The sequence below is a fragment of the Humulus lupulus genome, chromosome 2, assembly GCF_963169125.1.
Source record: "Humulus lupulus chromosome 2, drHumLupu1.1, whole genome shotgun sequence".
In the NCBI taxonomy this organism is placed as follows: Eukaryota; Viridiplantae; Streptophyta; class Magnoliopsida; order Rosales; family Cannabaceae; genus Humulus; species Humulus lupulus.
Window position 1 is genome coordinate 178,235,556 of NC_084794.1, and position 20,330 is coordinate 178,255,885.

The window sequence follows — 20,330 nt, forward strand, 5'->3', positions numbered from 1 at the left end:
GTTTGCGCGCTAGTACACATGCATCGAGGGTGATGTGCGCATGCGCATGCGCGTGACTGGGAGCCAAACCAAAAAAAAATTTGTGCAATTTTCAAACAAAAACCATTTTCTAATTGATTTTTAACATGTTTTATACAAAATAAAGCATATATAAAAATTCATGGCATAGAAAACATGAAAAAATAACCTAAAAATTGCTAATAATCACATAAAATCAATATGCTTCATAAAAACATAAAAATCCATCCAATTATTCAAACACATCAAATAATTCAATTTTTAACATGTTCATGCATGAAAATAAAGATTACCAAAGCCTCTGAGGTCAGTTGTTGGGAAACTTATACTTGATCTTTATTTATTTTCATGTAGATCTAATATTAAACAAGTTAATATGAGACAACCTAAAATATATTTCTAAAATTGAATTCAAAGAGAAATAATGATAAGAATACTTACATTATACGCAGCGGAATGAATGAGTCATTCCTTCAGTTTCTCTAACCCTTGTATCATTTCTGTCGTAGAGTATTACCAAGAAATTGAACCGATCTTAAATTTTCTTCACAGCCTTCCAAAGTATCCTTAGAATTACTTAAACTAGAGTGGACAATTCTCAACACATGAGATAGATACAGAGAGAAGAAGAGAAAAGAACAATAAGGCTTAGAAAATGACTTATGTTTAGAGAGAATCTAAAACCGATCAGAAACTTGGGTTTCAACTTGTGACTTGACTTATGTTTTCAAATCTCTCTTAACATTCCTTTTATAGACTAAATTAGGTCATTTATTTAATTAAAAAATCAATAAAATAATAGCCATTTAACAGCCCTAGGTCGAAATTATTAAGGGCTTTAGGCCTGTGAAATTTCCCATTTGATTATAATCCCTTTGGACTTAAAATAAAGGCAGGTATTATTTTTTATTAATTTAATTAATTAAATAATTATTTAAATCCTTTATCAAATTAATTATTTATAATTTGAACCTTGATTTAAACTTATTCATTAATTTAGATACCAATTTATCTTAATTAATAAATCTGTTCTAATTTCTCTTTTCTTCTCAAAATCACATAACTCTGTGAAACTATCCAAAATTGACTTGGTCAACTTTGATAATTCTAATTGGTAATTAAATCAATTAATTGATACTATCTAGATGATTTTATCCAAGGTATAGTGGGGACCATGTGTAATGCCCCGAAATCCCTAATGTTGTTTAATGGCTGGATTAGTAGGCTGGGAGGGCCATAATTGTTTAATTATGCCATTAAATGATTATATGCATATTTATGTGAATTATATTATAATATGATGTTAAATGCATGCATGTGGGTCCACATTTGATTATTAGAGCATTTTGGTAATTTGGCCCGTTGAGGGCATATTTGTGTATTTTGGTGCATATTGTGATTTATGGATGAGATCCCATTATTATGGGGATATAATCAAGCTATTCGGCATGAGACGGTCTTATATTGTAAATTAGCGGTTTTGTCATAACGAGGTCAATTATTGGGATATTGGATATTGAGAGTGATTATTTGATGATGAATTGGGAGTTATTGAGATCAGAAGGAAATTTTGGGAGTTTTGACTATTTTTCTCCCGGTGATGTTTTTGGGACCCTGAGCATTAGGTTTTATTTGAGGTTACTTAAGTCTGAAGTAGTTTGTCAGAAAGAATCCGTAGTTAAAAACACTTTTTCTCTCTCATGTTAACCTCTGTGACGTTCGTGGCAAATTCAAAGAAATCTTGAGTTCTAGGAGTCGGAATCAAGTGAGGATCGAGGCATAGCGATCGTAGGAAAGATTAGAAGCTTCTTGACCGAAGGAATTAACAAGAAACAACCCAATCAAAGGTAATCTAAGCTTTAAGTTTTGAGTTTTTAGAGTTTCTAAGCTTTGAATTGGATTTTGTGAATCAATGAGTTTTTGATTCATTTGAGCCTAGGGATTTGATGATTTTGGATCAATGGGAAGTTTGGAAACTTTTATTTTTGGATTTGGAAGCGTTTAGGTATGTTTTTGGAAGGTTTAAAATGGAGAAAAGCGAGGTTATGGCAGGTTCCCAGGTGGGGGTCGTGGCCCTGTTCTTGGGCGCTACGGCCCAAGCTTGAAGAAGCAGGTGGTGGAGTTTGGACATGCTGGGGGCCACGACACTGAATAATGGGCGCCACGGCGCTTGCTCCTGGTGTGACTGGGGGTCGTGGCTCATGAGTGGTTTTGAGGCCAATTGGGTGTTTTGATCATGGGAACTCAGTTTTAGGCCTTAGGATCGTTCCTACTACCCAGATTAGTGGGATTCGATGCCCCGGAGGCTAGATCTTGGTTCGAGAACTCTTGTTATTCAATTTATTGTTGGTATCCCATATTTGGTTATGACTAGGTGACTGCTAAGGAACTTAAAGGTTGATCGTTCTCAAGGGTCGTTCTTATATTAACTCTCGCTCGAATCAGAGGTAAGAAAACTACACCCCATATGTGATATGCATGGTTATTCACGAGACATGTTGAATGTTTAAATGTGGACATGGATTGATTATTGAATGCTTAGAAAATCTTGCTCACTTGTGCATGGTATTGATTGAATAGTCAGAATTGGCAAAGGTGTCAGTATCAACTGTGAATCTGTGACTCATTAGTCAAGTTCGGCAGTGGTACTGGGCACTGGTCACACAGTGCTGACTCATAAGTCAGGAATGACCTTAGCGTGTTCAATACAAGCCAATAAATATTAGATCTAATCGACATCTGCATTAAATGACTCAAAAGAGCGTTAATGTCGGACCGACCTCAAGTTCGTTGAATACTATAAGCGCTTGTCTAGCCACGATATGAACCTCACCAAAAATTGTGATGAAACCCGATAACAATGATGGTTTGGAACCCCAAGATCATGTAGACAAGATTTGTTGAGCCTTGACTCGTCACCTAATTAGATGAAAACCAAGACTACAAAGGATAGAAAACGCCACACCAGGAAACCTAAGAATATCTCAAGGATCAAGGTGATAAGTTTGGTTGTTTGAACGCCACAAGATTAACTTGATAAGTTCACGAGTTCTTTCAAGAACGAAGAGGACACACCTCACAATAATAATAATATTTCTCAAAACATCATTGTCTTACAATGTTCATAAAACCCCTATATATACTTGGAATAATCCTCCAAGAATAGGAAAAGTCATAATTCAGCCTTAAAAGCAACACAAACATAAAAATAATAACACCCCACGTTTTTAGGAATTTTGGACTTCAAAAGGCCGCCAAAAATAACTTAAATGACTAAATTCAATGCATTAACATAACTAGCCAAGGCCATTGGCATTCCCCTTGTAACAACCCAAATTTGCTAATAAGGCTTAAGGGCCTTGATTAGTGTGTCGGGATGGCATAATTGGATTTGATGTGATTTAATGATTTAAAAGCATGTTATATGATTATTTGAATATCTGTGATGCATGACTATGTGTATTAGTATGCATGTAGGCCCTGACAAGGTTAGAAGGGCATATTCGTAATTTTGGCCCATTGAGGGCATAACTGTATATATTTGTGATAAATCGTTGAGACCACATTATTATGTGGATATATTTGTAATCTGTGACTCGAGGCGATCTTAGTGAGCGGTTTAGCGAAAAAGTCACGGCAGGGATTTATACCCGGCTCGGGGCGAGCCTGGGGGTATTTCTGGGAATTTAGAGAATATGTTGGATTTTGATATTGGGGAATATAATTGGTGATTAGTTAGGTGTCGGGAAGTAAGTGGTAAACATTAGAGATATTCAAGGAATTAGCGGGAATTGGGTGTAATGACCAAAATGCCCCTAGGTGGATTTAAAGGCTTAGGAATTATGGGAGGGAAAATTGGTCGTTTGGCTTATAAGGGATAAGTATTACTAGACTTTATACCTTAGTGGAATGTGTAGAAGGCATTAGAGGTCTGAAGAAAAGAAAAGAAAGAAAAGAAGAAAGGAAGGGAAAAGCAAGGGTTTCTCTCAACAGTTTAGGCTTCTCATCACCAATTCTTGAGGTTTCTTGGAGCTAAAACTCAGAGAGATTTTGGGAAAGAGCTTGAGGCTAGGATCCCTAGTTTGGCCTGAGGAATTGGTAGGGGATACTCATCATTTGAGGTAAGGTTTTTAGGTTGTAACTCAGTTTCTAGTTCTTAGTATTGTTATGGAGCTGAGTTTTGATGGGGAATTCTAGGGAGTTGAGGCTGAAGCTTTGATGAGGTGAAGGCTAAGATAGTGTGGAGGATAACCTAGGTTGAGCTCATCCATCAAAGGTAAGAAACTCTAGTTCAAGTTCTGTGATTTCAATTTATTTCTGTTGAGTTTCTGAGCTTTAGGTTCAGCTATGGTGATTTCCTTGATTTGGGGTGCATGTGATTGAGTTTTGTATGTTTGGGACGTATGGGATGAGTTGAGGATGTTGGGAGGCTTGTTTTGAAGTTTGGTTGAGTTTTGTGAAGGTTTGGCTCGGGAAAATTCGAAGGAGAAAAACCTGTGCTGGGCTGTGCCGTGACTAGCGCTATAGCGCTAGTCACTGGGCGCTACAGCACTAGGTCCTAGAGTTCCAGAGCATTTTGGCTCTGCTTTTAGCGCTATAGCGCTCTCTTTAGGGTGCTGTAACGCTACTCTGTTTCCAGAAAGGGGTTTTTGGGTTATTTCTAAGGGTTTTTGCCCAGAGGTTCGGGGTTTGATTCCACCACCCCATTTGGTGGAATTAGGGCTTCCCGAGGGCTCGGGACTGGTCCCGAGGCTAGGTTTTGGATTTGACACTACAACAATTTTTCTTATATATTACATTAAAATATAACGTATTTTTAGAAGTGTTATTAATAAATCCTAATAAGAAAACAACCGGGCAATTTTACAAGTGTAAAACAAAAAGGAGGCAAATGAAATTCCTTAGCGCCAAATGAAAATGAAAATGAGATTAGAAAAAGTCAAATGAAAAAAACACTCAGTTTTCCTCCCTCTTTCTGTCTCTCTCTCACCTTGTTTCTTCCTATCCCTAATATCTCAAATCCATATTATTAATCACGCCTCAGCCTCTCTCTCTAACCCTCGGCTTCTCAGTTCCTGCTCCACTCTCTCTCTACCCCTCGGTTTCTCAGCCTCTCTCTCTCTCTCTGACAGAGTCTATTGACTCTCTCTCCATCACGTCTGCTCTGAAATTCAACCATGACCACATCTAGCTAAAGTTTTTTATTTAGGTGTTTACCTTTGAAATCTGACCACGAAATTTCCTCAGCTCATCTCCAAAATCGCTGATTCTAATCTCCCAATCGTTATCATCGACTAGAATCGGAGCTTCGATGGACTGTCTGGAAGAGAGCCGGCAGTACAGAACTACCAGAATGTTGTCTCCGAGCATGAAGGCCAAGATTGTGAACCCTGAAACTGGTGAAGCTTTATCGGTTAACCGGACCAACAAGCTTTGGTTGAGGGGTCCAACAATCATGAAAGGTATTATTCTATAATCTATTGTATATAATTGATGGTTGTTTTTTGAAAGCTATGCTTTATGAATGTGTCTTGTCTTGTTATATTTTATCATTATTTTTTTTAATTTTTATTTATTTCAGTTTATTAATAGTTTAGGAAAAGTTATGGGAAATTAGAAAAGAGACTAAAAAATAAGGTTTAAGGTTACATTTGAGTTTAAACTCAAAATTAATGATGGTTAAAATCAATATAAGAATTATTTTTTGTTCTGTCTGAATCTTAAACTTGTTTTGTGTCCCTTTATTCCAGCAAAATATATTGAGAGGTATTTTGGTCTGTCAAGTAATAGAGTCTAATGTAAGTAACACTATTATAGTGTAAGAATTCGACACTAATGTATGACTAAAATATTCACTTTTTGCTAGTCAAGGTAGTAATAAAATTAAAAGGTCATTTGCTTGGTTTCAATTTTACAAATTAGTAATGAAAATAAAAAGAATAGAGTGATATTTTAAAAATATTATTTGATTAAGAACTATAAGGCCGGAAAAATGAATAAGGGATTATTTTCCAATAAAGAATTCTGAAAAAAAAAAAAAGATACATAAAGGTGGAGATTGGATATGATAAAGTTATTTTAATTAGATTAAATTAATACTTTCAATCACTAGTAAAGTCAGCTATATCAGCAAACCTGAGTTACGAAGCATGTAGGCCTAAAAACTATGGAGATGGTCCCAATATTAGCTACCTTTTTTATGTTTCGGGTGCTGGAGCATAATTTTGTGGTCTCGTTACCTGTCAAGAAAATAAAACAATCATTATGACCTCTAGATGCCCCTACATTGTTACAAATATCTCATATGAAAACCAATAAGTTCTGTTGGTCGATTTGTTGGCAATGATTCTCAATTCGAATACAGCTCAAGCCATGCCAATCTTCGCTTCTTCTATTTGTAACAAATCGTTTTCTTGTGCTTTTGAAACAACCTTTATTCCTTATGTCGTTTGACTATAATAGCCCCATCTCTCTTCTTTCAACATCAGACTCACAATGGTGAGTGAACCCACCTAAGGCTTGACAATCATAATTTTCTTTAGCCAATCTTTCTTTTTGTTTACCCCGTCTCCTACTCCTAAGTAAAGCCTTTCATAATGTCGACCATTTATAGTTGATGACCTATAAACCTCATCAAGTTTACTAGTCCTTGTACTTTTTTTTCTCATGCATCATTGTCCATTCATTATTCTCAATCTATTGGTTGAGTATTGTTTGGTTTGAATAATCATCAGACAACATTTGAGGCTGCTAAAACATTTAATATTTTCGATTGGTCTGAATTTTATATATTTGTTTTATGTTGAAATACATAAAAATTATTTTATATTTAGGTTACGTTTACTGGGATTTGTAGATCTTATTTTGTATTATATTGTCACATAGTTGTTAAATTTAGTATAGCCAAAATAAAGTCGTAGTATAGTCTTTTGGTATGTTTGTTATATATTCTTTGTATGTTTCTACAAAATCTATCTAATTTTATGTACTTTCAAAAATAAATTAAACATATTAAATATTTTTGGGTAGGAGGTGTTTGGTTTTATTTGCTACAGGTTATTTCAGCAATGAAGAAGCAACTCATCAACTATTGACTCAGAAAGATGGTTAAGAACTGGTGATCTCTACTTTTGCATTATTCCTGAAAGTATGGGAAGGCCTTACTTTTGCATTGTATTAGTGCAGATGGCATTTTTTGAAAGCAAGAAGGTATTTTTTGAAAACATCTTTGGTGCATTTTTCTACTGGTTTAATGGCATAGAATATGTATTTTGCTATTGCCTTTGGTGTATTTTGTTACTGGTTTGTGTTGTTTTTTTACTACTACTGGTGGTCTATTTTTTTTAATGTGGTAATTTAATCATGCCACAATTATATAGGTCCAATTACTTTAACAATTTCCTTGTTTCCTAGTAGTGCATACAATAGAATAATACCAAATTCTGATTATATTACTAAGTTATTGGGAATTCAGTAGGAATATGCTTGCTCTTATAAACTCTAGTTAAGATTAAGTTGCATTGATTTGTATTTCCTTGTTTTAATTTGTATTACAATAGGGAATGTCATTGTTTATTACTTCCAAGAGAAAATATTATCATGAAGGTTATATATTCTATCTATTTATATTTAAACTATCTTTTGTACATTTAATATAAGTAAAGGACATATAGCTGTTTTTTTTATTATTTGAAAAAAAAAACTTTGCTTGATTATGTTTGTAGTGTATCAAGCCTTTGCCTTGCTTTCTGAAGAAAGTTATGAAACACTTTATGTCTTCATTGCTCCCTACTGTTTGAAACTGTTAAGCATGAAAAGATTATTTCAGAAAGCACTGATCTTCCTAGTCACACAACCTTAATTTACTTCTACAGGTTAAGTCATTTGAATCAACAGCTGAAGTAGATGAGTGGCTGTTTTCTAATCCTATGTTGACCCCAGAGCCTTGCATTTTGCTAAACTAAATGCTACTATAATTAGCTATGGTATACAGACTAATTCAACTCCATTAGAAAAAAAAGGGAACTATGAAGACTCCACATTCAAGTTTAAAATACCACTTCAGATTGCAGCAGAGCGTGAAATTGCTAGGTCTCATAGGAGGTATCAATGTTATAGATACTTGATAGCAATTTTTTTTTTTTGTCTGGTTACATGATAAATTAAAAGAAGCTTTGACTTTTAACAACTGCTTTGGTCTATAAATGTGTTACTTTTGTGATGAGTTTTTTCATTGTCAGATCCAAACTTTAGCTGGATGGTTTCATTTAAGGAGTTTGCACACCCGAATGTGCAAAGTCTCTCTGCAATGATTACCGTAGGACCACCATTTTTTATTGCAACTGTGATGTTTGGTTTTGTACTTCAGATGAGGAGTTTGGTGGTGGAGAAAGAACTAAAACTTCAACAGGTACTAACTTAGCCAAATAATAATAATAAATTATAACATAAATGATCTTGTGCAGATGAAATGAAGACATTAGTTTATATTTTGATATTTCTTTGCTAGTTGATTTTCTGGCATTTCAAGAACTTATTACTGCTTGGGTTGTCATTTTGGCTTGCCTTGTCCATAGGGTTGACCATTTATTGGGTCTCTCATTTTGTTTCTGTTTAGTTTTTCCTCATTTGTGACCATGGGGTTGCTCTGTTTTTTATTTACTATGTAATTTTTCTGTAATAATAGAATGGTCTGTTTGGTTGAATTCATGCATTCAACTTTTGATTGAGTATAAAAACTGTCTTGAGATAGAGCAATAGATCATATACTATGTTATGCAGATATTCTATTTACTAGAATAGAAGCTTTGATCATGTTTTTTTATTTTTTTTATTTGTCATATGTCTAACAAGTTTTTTCCACTATTGATATATGTACAAGTGTGCAAATTTGTAGGTTGAGTATGAGCTATCTAATAAAGAAGCAGTTATGTCAAAGATAAAATACAATCTATTAAATTCACTAAACTAACATACATACAATTTAAATTTACAATGCAGCGCTAGCACAAGAAAGTTGAGCAATCAATGAAATGATATTGGGAGAAGGTACTATCTTTTCTCCGATTTTTGTAAGCATAGCTATGCTATATTTCTATTTCTATGTGTGGGTATGTGTTTGTATAATTATAGATAATTCTTTTCTTGTATGCCAATTTCGTTTTTGAAGTTTATAGTGAGTACCTATAATTGAATATTTTCTTAGCTACCAGCCTTAGAATGAAACTAACAGTAGCTTCTTGTAATGAAATTAAACAAATCACTCAGTAAAGAACAAGCCCTATTGGCATGTTACAAGACTGGTACTAATAATTTCTTTTGTCTGAAATATATTTTCTTCATCTGCAAGTACTTAAGTAACTCAATCAGGGAAGCTTAGGGGGTGAGGGAGTTCCTCCTATGTTAATAGGCAGGGTTTTAGTGTAGCCATCTACTTTTGGTTCTTGTTTTTTATGCTCCTCATTTTTGTATTTCACCCGTGCAATTATTACACTTACACAGGAAGAACCAATCCGACTTTGCATATTTCTTGGAATTTAAGTGAAGAATATATCTGGGTTTTCTGTTGTTTTCACGCCTCTACTTGTTTGGATTGGAACATTGATGGGCAGCTTCTTTTATAAGGATTTTATTCATTTTTGGTGGAGTCTCTTTTACTGTCAGTCAAATTAATTCTATTTGAGAAAGCTGACGATGTTGGTCTTATTTTTTATTTTTATTTTTGTAAAACTTTTAAGGGTAGGATTTGAGTCTGTTTCTCTTAATCTCTATCATGCTTTTGTTCGAATTAAGTAGTTTCTTTTCTAATCCCAGATATTCTTTTCTTGTTTCCTATAGTCTCTTCTGTGTAGTGAGTCCAGGGTTAAAGAATGTCCGAGCCTTTGCCTCTGCATCGTGGCATATCTTCTGGGACACGAGGCTCTGGAGGGAGCAATGATTTAAGCGACTCTTAAATGAAAGATAAAACAGAAAAGGATGATTTGGATAGAAGAGGTTCATCAGATCAGAGTGCCTTTGGGATGAATGTGAGTCTAATTATCATTCTCCTTTCTTTCCTACATAAACCTATCCTCATAAATTTATATTAATGGTATTAGTAAATTAATCTTGATACAGTTGTTGGTTTAATGGTATTGGTTTGCCACTATTGTTTTGATAAAGCCTTTGACAAGTTCTATGACATGTACAATGAAACTTGGTATGATATGGATATGTTTAGAGCTGTTATTATCTTTATAATTGATCAACATTTTCACTTCATAATTGACATAAATCCAAACTGTATTACAGGAAAGGATATGGGTTGTAGATATTGATACAATGTGGATTATATATATACATATATGTTATGTAATGCTGTTTATTTAGGTTGTAATTTTTACTTTGAATTAGATATATTAATATGATTTAAGCATTATTCTGATGAGATTTCAGTCGACATTGTTTATCCTAATTCCTATAAATATTTATATTTTTGTACAAATATGGCAATCTTTGTTTCTTCCATTATCTTTGGCAAAATAAAAATATCTCTTAAATGATGAAATCTTTGATTATCTGAGCATGTAATCTTTAGCAAGAGCTTCTCATTACCATGAAATCATCTGATCAAGAATATAATGCACTTTTAATGGATTGAATTCAAACTTTCTTGACTATGTAGTCTAATTGTATCATATATGATGTATGTGATTATGAACTGGCTGTAGTTACTAGAAATCAAGTATATTCTAGTTCTATATGCATTAAGGATTGTAGTTTTGTTAAATTTGTTTTCTTTATTGTTGGAATGCAATTCTCTTTTTCTTTTCTTTCCCTCTTTATAACAATGTCGTTTAATTTAATCAGGCATCCATCTTGCTACTCTTGTATATGTGTCCATCAGGATTTCTATGGAAACATCTGATTGAAATATTTGTATAAGGAGTTTTACTTCTCAAGTGTCTGAATTTATATTACGGCTGTTAAAACTACTAGCTGTTTTTTTTTTCTTGAGAAATGAGTAGTTGAAATGTGATGTTAAAGATCATGGTTTTGGTGACACTGAATATGACATGGACCTCTTCAAACTTGATATGATTAGTTTTCCATTTACATCCATTCTTGAATGCAGTAATTTCAAAGTTACTACCTTTATTCTCTATCTCTCTCTCTTTTTAATTATAATAACATAATAACAATTATTATTACTATTACTACCACTTTGTAGTCATTTATATTAGCATGCTTAAGTAATGTAATGACAATCGAAACATCCTATCTTTTGCTTTATAAAAGGTAATTAATCTGTAGTTCTACATTCCTGGAGTACTGGCTTCCAGTGCTCATGTTGGAGCATGTTGGTACGAGTCACAGCGGTGCGAGTCATGGTGCTCTGTCTTCCTCACACAAGTCACATCGGTATCTCCTCTGCCGGAAGGAAGAACCCAGGAAAGAACATCTCTGTGAGGTATTTTTTATGGAGATTTCCATTTAGTATCACATAATCAATGTATCATTACTATATCAATATATATTTATAAAGTGTTTGCTAGATTTGGCCAAACTTTTTCTTAGTTTCCATTAGGGGCTTATAGTGTCCTTTTCATTTCTGATCAAACTTTTCAGCAGGTTCCTCAAATTTTTGTGATCTTTAGCTTGGGGGAGTGATAGCTATTTATGCTCACAACAAAGACAAGTGCACAAAGGATGATGAATGGAAGAATGGAGCAAGTTTCATGCATGGTTTACTTTTGTGTATCTTGTAATGTTTCTGTTTTTCATTTTTGAAGTAAAAAATATTCAAGATTATAAAACTTTATTATGTTATGCTTTCAAACTTAAGTTAGAATTAAGATCTCATGAAGTAGACACATTCATTGTTAGAATTAGTTATTGTTCAATGTAATACTTATAGTTTATCAATCTATTGAGAATTACATTTTATGATTAATTTTGAATGAAATTTTTTTAATTAAAAAAAAAACCTTATAAGTATACTTATCAAAATAAAATTTAAAATATATTATCCACACTAAAGTAACAAAATTTTATTACAATAAGCGTAACAAATCGTTATGATTTATATAATATAACAAACTAAAAATGCTATCAAAATAATCAAATGTAACTGTAGAAAAGTGTTATGTAAAAAGTATAAGATTAAATGTCAAATTTATAACCAAATACTCTAAATAAATGTTATTATTTGAATATTATAGCAACTAAAAATGTGTTATTGAATAGTTTAAGATAACATCGAACATAACATTCAAATACTGTTATAGAAAACACAGGACTTTTAATAACAGGGGCTATGTTAGCGTTTTCAGAAGTGTTATCAATACTTCCGGTTAGCAGTTTTAAAGTGTTATGAATACTGTTTTTTCTTGTAGTGTGAGGTTTGGTGATTATTCTGATCTATGGCTGTGACTAGGTGTATGCTAGGGCTCAGACGGGATTGTGCTTGAGGATCAAATTGAACAAGCTAGCGAAATCTAAAGGTAAGAAAATTGCACCCGGTTATGTGTTTGTGATGGGACTAAGAGCTCCCTATATTTGTATGATGTCATAGATGGTATTATGCCATGGGACATGTGATAAATGGCCTAAGGGTGCCGTAAATAATACTTGCGCACAGGGCGCGGCTCGGCCACTGGTAGCTGAGGACAGCTTAATATTCACTGAGCTTGATTTAAGCGGGCCGGAGTCAATGGGATAAATAGAGGGTGCGGCCTAAGGGCGTTGACCCTGGTTATCATATGTGAATGGATTATTGATATGAAGTGATATACTTGGTATGCTGAATACTTGAATAACGTGAATGCTTAGACCGTTGAGTACATGTTTATACTGTATGAGTTATCTGATTGTCCGCTTAATGATTATGCTCTGTTATTGTGTTTTCTTGCTGGGCCTTGGCTCACGGGTGCTATGTGGTATAGGTAAAGGCGAAGGAAAGTTGGACCAATCCTGAGATGAAGAGCTTCAGGGCTGAATGTACATAACCAGCAGATTGGCCACCATGGCCGAGGAATGGAACAGGACGAGAAAAGACTGTTTGTTTGTTTTGCCTTATAGAGGCTAGCAACTGTATTTAAACCCTGAATCTTTTGTAAACGGTATTTAACTTTACTACTTTTGGGATCCCATGTAAAAAGGAGTGTTTGTTTATAAGAAGTGATGCTTTTGAGACCAAAATCTTTTAACCCTAGTTCTATTGTAGTTTTAGTGACACGTTTCGAGTTAAATGACTTGATTAGCAAGTCTTGCACCTTTATAAACACATAGTGTAATGGTCTTGGCTATCCAGGGCATTACAACTTGGTATCAAAGCGTCCTAGGTTTAAGGGTTCTTGAAGACTGGCTAGACATGTACATTCGCCGCGAAAGACAAGCTCGACTTAGGGTTTGGTAATTGTGTATACATGACTATATGTTTAAATGATCTGAATGAAATATGATTGTTGATATCTGCTTGATTAATAGGGAGTATCAGATACTGATAGGGCCTGGCCCTTGACTATTGTATGATGGTATTGAGGTGTGCTTATCTGCACTGCTATGCATATGAATGAATATATGGATGAATATTTGGATAAACTGTTATCTTTTGATTGTTTGTGAATGTATCAGGTTCTAATGGTGGATCATGAAAGGATTATTACCCTGTCATCATAGTCTAACTGTCGAGTCGTTGATTGCAGATTGACTTGGATAATTATGCGTCCAAGAAAATCTACGCGACTAGCCGACAACAGGTCTGAGACTAGAGATGATGACCAGGGCCAGACCCCTCCGCCAGTCCCTGAGAACTGGTAGCAGCTTATGGCAGACATGCAAGCTCGGCTTTAAAGCCACGATGAATAGATCCGAATCCTGCGATAGCAGGCTCCATCAAGGAGTGTTGCCCCCATTGTGCTACCTGCAGTGGTACTAGTTGTACAGCTAGTAGAGGTCGGGAACAAATGGGAGCCGTTGTATGAGCGGTTCAAGAAACAGCACCCTTCGATCTTTGAGGGTGGACCTGATCCATTGAAAGATGAATAGTGGATGACTATGATTACTACCATTTTGGACTTTATGAGGGTAGAGGGACATGACAGAGTGGCCTGTGCCACATATATCCTGAGAGAGGATGCCTGAATCTGGTGGAAGGTGGCATCACAGACCAGAGATGTTACTGCTTTGACTTGGGAAGGATTCAAGGACCTATTCATTCAGAAGTACTATAATGTTGCCATTAGGGCAGCGAAGGTGAATGAGTTCGTGGGGCTGGTTCAGGGCAGCATGATAGTTACAGAATATGCCCTAAAGTTTGACAGACTTGCAAAATTCACACCTGACCTTGTGCCTACTGATGCAGCTAGGCAGAACAGATTTATTAGAGGGCTTAATGCTATGATAGTCCAAGATGTGAGGATTACAATAGTTCCTGGAGGGACAACTTATGCCCAGGCTGTAGAGAAGGTTCTTACCGCTGAGGAAGTGAAAAATAAGATATGGAGAGAGAGTGCATCGAGGTGGGAGGGCAGCAGGGTGGTGCCTCCATATTCTAGTTTTGGTATGGGTGGAGGCCCCAGTGATTTAAAGAGGAAGACCCCTGATGCTTCAACCGCTCCTGGTCCTGATAGGAGAGGTCGGGGTATTCAGGGTGGCCGTCAGGGAGGCGGTGATACATGGAGGACTTATCTTGAGTGCACGAGGTGCAGAAGACGCCATCCGGGCGAGTGTCGGGCTAGGGCCTATTACGTGTGTGGGTTGGTGGAACACCTCAAGAAAGATTGGCTGACAGTGAAGCAGGGAGATGTGGGGAAGGTGGACAGCTTGACTCCAGCTCGAGTGTTCACCTTGACACAGGCAGAGGCTGAGGCTAGTCCCTCGGTAGTGACAGGTCAGCTTTCTAGCGCTGGCTCTCCTTTTACTATATTGATTGACTCTGGTGCTACACATTCGTTTGTTTCTAGTAAGGTGATTGATAGACTGTGTATACCTAGTGAGTATTGTACTTCAGGGTTTGGGACTATTTTGCCTAGAGGGGAACTGGTGTTATCTAGGAGGTGGGTTAGAGCTCTGCTAGTGGTAGTTGATGGTAGAGAGTTGTCAGTAGACTTGATTGAGTTAAATGTGGAGGCCTTTGATATGATCTTAGGTATGGATTGGTTGGTTAGATATGGAGCTACTATTGACTGCAGGAAGAAGATGGTGACCTTTGAGCCGGAGGGCGAGGATCCCTTTGTTTTTGTGGGAGCGGTGCATGGACCCCGCGTAGCCAGGATATCGACACTGAGAGCCAGAGATTTGTTACAAGGAGGGTGTACAGGTTTTTTGGCTAGTGTGGTGGATACCACCAGGGTTTCGCCAGCATGACCGGAAGAGACCAGGTTAATTTGCGAGTTCTTGGATGTGTTTCCTGAGGACTTGCCGGGGTTGCCGCCGCATAGAAAGATTCTGTTTGTCATAGAGTTAGCGCCAGGGACAGAGCCAGTGTTGAGGGAACCATATAGGATGGCACCGGCAGAACTGAAAGAATTGAAGATACAGTTGCAGGAGCTTCTGAATTTGGGGTTCATCAGGCCTAGTTACTCACCATGGGGTTCTCTAGTTTTATTTGTGAAGAAGGACGGGACTTTGAGAATGTGTATAGACTACAGGGAATTGAACAAGTTAACCATCAAGAATAAGTACTCCCTAGCAAGGATTGAAGACTTGTTCGATCAGTTGCAGGGTAAGACGATGTTCTCAAAGATTGATCTTCGATCTGGTAATCACCAGCTGAGAATCAAGGACGAGGACATACCGAAGACGACCTTCCGAATGAGGTACGGGTACTATGAGTTTCTGGTCATGTCGTTTGGTTTCACCAATGCCCCAACAACCTTTATGGACCTAATGAACAGATTTTTCAAGGACTTTCTAGATCAGTTCATTATTGTCTTCATCGACGACATTTTAGTGTACTCCAGTTCAGAGATAGAGCACGAGATTCATCTTCGACAAGTTCTACAGAGGTTGAGGGAGCATCAGTTGTACGCCAAGTTTAAGAAATGTGACATTCCTTGGACATGTTGTGGGTGCAGATGGGATTAAGGTGGATCCATCTAAGGTAGAGGCAGTTAGGGATTGACCGAGGCCAAGGAACGCCTCGGAGATGCAGAGTTTTCTTGGTCTAGCGGGTTATTACAGACGGTTTGTGGAAGGCTTCTCGAAGATAGCGACACCATTGACATAATTGACACGGAAGAATTTGAAGTTTATATGGTCAGACAAGTGTAAGGACGGTTTCCAAGAACTGAAGCGACGACTTATTACTGCACCCGTGTTGAGTCTTCCTTCGGGGGAAGGGAAGTTTATTGTCTATTGCGATGCATCGAGGTTGGGTTTAGGCTGTGTGTTGATGCAGAATGAGAAGGTTATAACTTATGCATCACGAGAGCTGAAGGAGTATGAGCAACGGTATCCTACCCATGAGTTGGAGCTTGCAGCGGTGGTATTCGCACTGAAGATTTGGCGACATTACTTGTATGGGAAGAAGTGCGAGGTATACACTGACCATAAGAGTCTGAAGTATTTCTTTACACAAAAAGGCCTGAACATGAGACAAAGGCATTGGCTAGAGTTGGTGAAAGGCCATTGGCATTCCCCTATTTAATATCCTTGAAACTCATCAAATTCATGCCCATTAATGACTTAACCATGTTGATTACGTTTCTGGATGTTAATTAGCCTCTTCACTTTCTTTGATGACATGGACTAAGCCTTGATTATTATTTGAGTCCATCTTGGTCTTTTTAGAATCAGCCCAATTCTCTTGGATTAGCCCATTTAGTTCTTCCTTGAAATGCTTGGCTCTAAATCTTGTAATTGGGCCACTAGGAAGTGACAAAGGGTTTAGTGTAAATCCAGCTCCATTTCCACATGTATGATCAGCATGTCCAACTCCTTGGTTTGCATCATTCTCCCCCTATTTGTTCTCAAATCATCATCTTTTCCTTGTTCAACCTTTGTTGTCCTTTCAAATGCTTCAAAGATTCATGATCTGTGTGAATCACGAATTCCTTTGGCCATAGATAGTGCTGCCAATTTTCCAAAGCCCTTACCAAGGCATACATCTCCTTATCATAAGTGGGATAATTTAGGGCTGCCCCACTCAAATTTTCACTGAAATAAGCAACTGGACGTCCTTCTTGCATCAAAACAGCTCCAATACCTTCTTGAAGCATCACACTCAATTTCAAAAGTTTTAGCAAAGTTAGGTAAAACAAGCAAAGATGCATTAGTTAACTTTTCTTTGATCAGATTAAATGCCTTTTCTTGTTCTTTCCCCCACTTAAACTGCACATTTTTCTTGATGACTTCAGTAAGAGGGGTGGCTAAGCTACTAAAATCACGCACAAACCGTCTATAGAAGCTAGCTAAGCCATGGAAACTCCTCACTTGGTTGATTGTTGTAGGCATTGGCCACTCTTGGATTGCCTTCACCTTTTCCTCGTCCACCTCAATTTCGCTCTTACTAACAACAAAACCAAGAAACACAAGCTTATCCGTGCAAAAGGTGCACTTCTTGAGGTTAGCAAACAACTTTTCTTTTCTTAGAATTTCCAAAACAGATTTCAAATGCATTACATGTTCTTCCAATTTTTTGCTATAAATTAGGATACCATCAAAATACACAACTACAAATTTGCCAATAAATGCACGCAAAACATGGTTCATCAAATGCATAAATGTTCTCGGAGCATTAGTTAAACCAAAAGGCATTACTAACCACTCATACAAACCATATTTAGTCTCAAAAGCAGTTTTCCATTCATCACCTTCCTTCATCCTAATCTGATGATATCCACTCTTAAGATCAATTTTTGTAAAGACACAAGAACCATGCAATTCATCCAACATATCATCTAATCTAGGAATGGGATGACGATACTTTACCGTTATGTTGTTGATGGCTCGGCAGTCAACACACATCCTCCATGTTCCATCCTTCTTAGGAACTAATAGCACCGGAACAGCACAATGACTCATGCTTTCACGCACATACCCCTTCTCCAATAATTCACCTACTTGCCTCTGAAGCTCCTTGTTCTCCTCGGGATTGCTCCTATAAGCAGGTCGGTTTGGAATGGATGCACCGGGTATGAAATCAATTTGATGTTCAATCCCTCGAATTGGAGGTAAGCCATAAGGTACCTCTTCGAGAAGGACATCTTCAAACTCCTGCAAAAGAGAAACAATATCGCTCGGCAAAGTACCGATGAGATCATTAGTACATAAAAGAGCCTCCTTGTACATGAGTACAATAAGGGGCTGGTGTGAAAATAATGCTTTCTTGATCTCACTTTTTTTTGCAATATAACTGAATTTTTCCTCTCTTGCTCTCACTATGCCTGAAACCCTCTTTCTTTCTTTTTCACTTTGATCAATGTTTTTCTCTCTTTCTTTTTCACTCTGATAAATGTTTTTCTCTCTTTCTTTATTTTTAAACTCTTTTCTTTTTTCTATTTCAGCCTTCCTTTCTTTATTTTTTTCATTTGATCTTTGTAACTTTAGTTGATCCTCCATGACCTGTTTTGGAGTTAATGGAACAAGAGTAATAAGTTTCCTTTTAAGAGTGAAAGAATACCTATTCGTGAATCCATCATGCGTAACCCTTAAATCATACTGCCACGGTCTTCCCAACAATAAATGGCATGCATGCATAGGAACGACATCACAAAGCACCTCATCCTCATACTTCCCAATGGATAACGCCACCAACACTTGCCTTGTCACCTTGATTTCCCCACAATCATTCAGCCACTGAAGCCGGTAAGGGTGAGGATGTTTCAAAGTGGTTAAGGCAAATTTCTCCACCAAATAAGTGTTGGCTACATTTGTACAACTCCCTCCATCGATAATGACACTACAAACTTTGTTATTTACAAAGCACCGCGTATGAAATAAGTTATCCCTTTGCTTATTTTCTTCCTCCTTAATCTGCACATTGAGAACTCGCCTTGCTACCAATAACTCTCCAACCACAGCATTTTGCTCATCATCAGCATCCTCCAAAGGTGGTATGGCATCATCATCTACTTCTTCCTCATTCTCTTAATCAAACTCTCCTTGGGCATTAATCACCATCACCCTTTTGTTTACACACTGGCTAGCAATTTTTCCCCTCCCCAAACATTTAAAACACTTAATATCACCTGTTTTAGAAGTAGAAGAACCAGTGCTACCTAAAGTAGTGGCGGTCATTGGCTTGGTATTCAAGGGTTCAAATTTTGGATTCTTTTGTAGCTGGTCATCCCTTTTTGGAACTGTCTTCCATAGGCTGGTGGTAGCCATAGGTTGTCCCCTCCTAGCCAACCCCTTCCATTTGAGTTGTTCCTCCACCTTTATGGCTTGATGCACCATATTCGTCAGCTCAACATAGTGTTGCAACTCAACTATATCCGCAATCTCTCGATTTAAACCGTGCAAAAACCTAGCCATGGTGGCTTCCCTGTCCTCTTCTACATTAGCCCGAATCATAGCTACCTCCATCTCCTTGTAATACTCGTCCACACTCTTGGAACCTTGATTTAACCTATGTAAATTTTGATACAATCCCCTATAATAGTGGCTGGGTACAAAACACTTCCTCATAAGAATTTTCATCTCCTCCCAAGTGTCCATGGGTGGCTCTCTATTCCTCCTCCTATTAATCAGTAATTGATCCCACCAAATAATGGCATAATCGGTGAATTCAATTGCAGCCAACTTAACCTTCTTTATCTCCAAGTAGTTGTGACAATCAAACACCATCTCCATTTTAGTTTCCCACTCATTTTTACCTTGAAAAGATGGGATTTTAATCTTTATGTTTCCTAAATCATTATCCCTCCTAGGCCTACCCATCCTAGCTTCTCTATTCCCATACCCACGCTCAAACCTGCCTCGGTTCAAATATGGCTCATCAAACTCCTCTGACTCAGCCTCTTCCTCAACATTCCTCCACGGAACACACCCACCTTTTTGCCTATTGGGGTTGTCCTGTTGTTGTCCCCTAGGAGTTTCCGCTTCTACCCTGTCCAACCTTTCATGAATAGGTTACAATTCAGCCCTCATCATACGCCTCATCTCCCCTAACAACGCTTGCATTTGGAGGTTCGAACCTGTGGGCTGTCGAAAATCTCCGGCGGTGTCTTCTTCTCGATTATTATTGGACATGTTTAGAATCTGCAAAACAAAGTTAGAATCCTCACAAGCACTCCCTCACGTGTTTCGCTCAACAATTGATACACTTGCACTCGTGTTTTCACTCTAAACGACTTTTACCCTCTTATGGCCTCACACACTCTTGCCTT

General features: G+C 37.1%; 1 protein-coding gene and 1 long non-coding RNA gene across 3 annotated transcripts; one reads left to right on the plus strand and one right to left on the minus strand.

The window, feature by feature from the left end:
- Positions 1–5,230: 5,230 nt before the first annotated feature.
- LOC133816435 (uncharacterized) lies at positions 5,231–7,991 on the plus strand. Of its 2 annotated transcripts, XR_009885239.1 has the most exons (3): positions 5,242–5,480; positions 7,074–7,227; positions 7,893–7,991. It is a non-coding gene; the product is annotated as an uncharacterized LOC133816435 (long non-coding RNA). The 2 variants fall into 2 exon arrangements; XR_009885238.1 differs by lacking the exon at positions 7,893–7,991 and having other exon boundaries at positions 5,231–5,480; positions 7,074–7,166.
- An 8,979-nt stretch (positions 7,992–16,970) lies between these two features.
- Positions 16,971–20,193, minus strand: LOC133814954 (uncharacterized). The gene is made up of 6 exons (XM_062247855.1): positions 20,114–20,193; positions 19,191–20,050; positions 18,565–19,088; positions 17,966–18,216; positions 17,207–17,905; positions 16,971–17,157 (listed from the first exon to the last, which is right to left on the minus strand). The coding sequence occupies exons 1-6, from the start codon at positions 20,191–20,193 to the stop codon at positions 16,971–16,973; spliced, it is 2,601 nt and encodes an 866-aa protein (XP_062103839.1).
- Between the last annotated feature and the right edge of the window lie 137 nt (positions 20,194–20,330).

Bases quoted from the DNA above. Each gene is read 5' to 3' on its own strand.
- LOC133814954 (XM_062247855.1), bottom strand. From the start codon at position 20,193: ATGTCCAATAATAATCGAGAAGAAGACACCGCCGGAGATTTTCGACAG. The intron at 20,051-20,113 runs GTTAGGGGAGAT...AAGGTTGGACAG, and splicing joins AACCTCCAAATGCAAGCGTT to GGTAGAAGCGGAAACTCCTA. The intron at 17,158-17,206 runs GTATTGGAGCTG...TGCTTATTTCAG, and splicing joins GAGTGTGATGCTTCAAGAAG to TGAAAATTTGAGTGGGGCAG.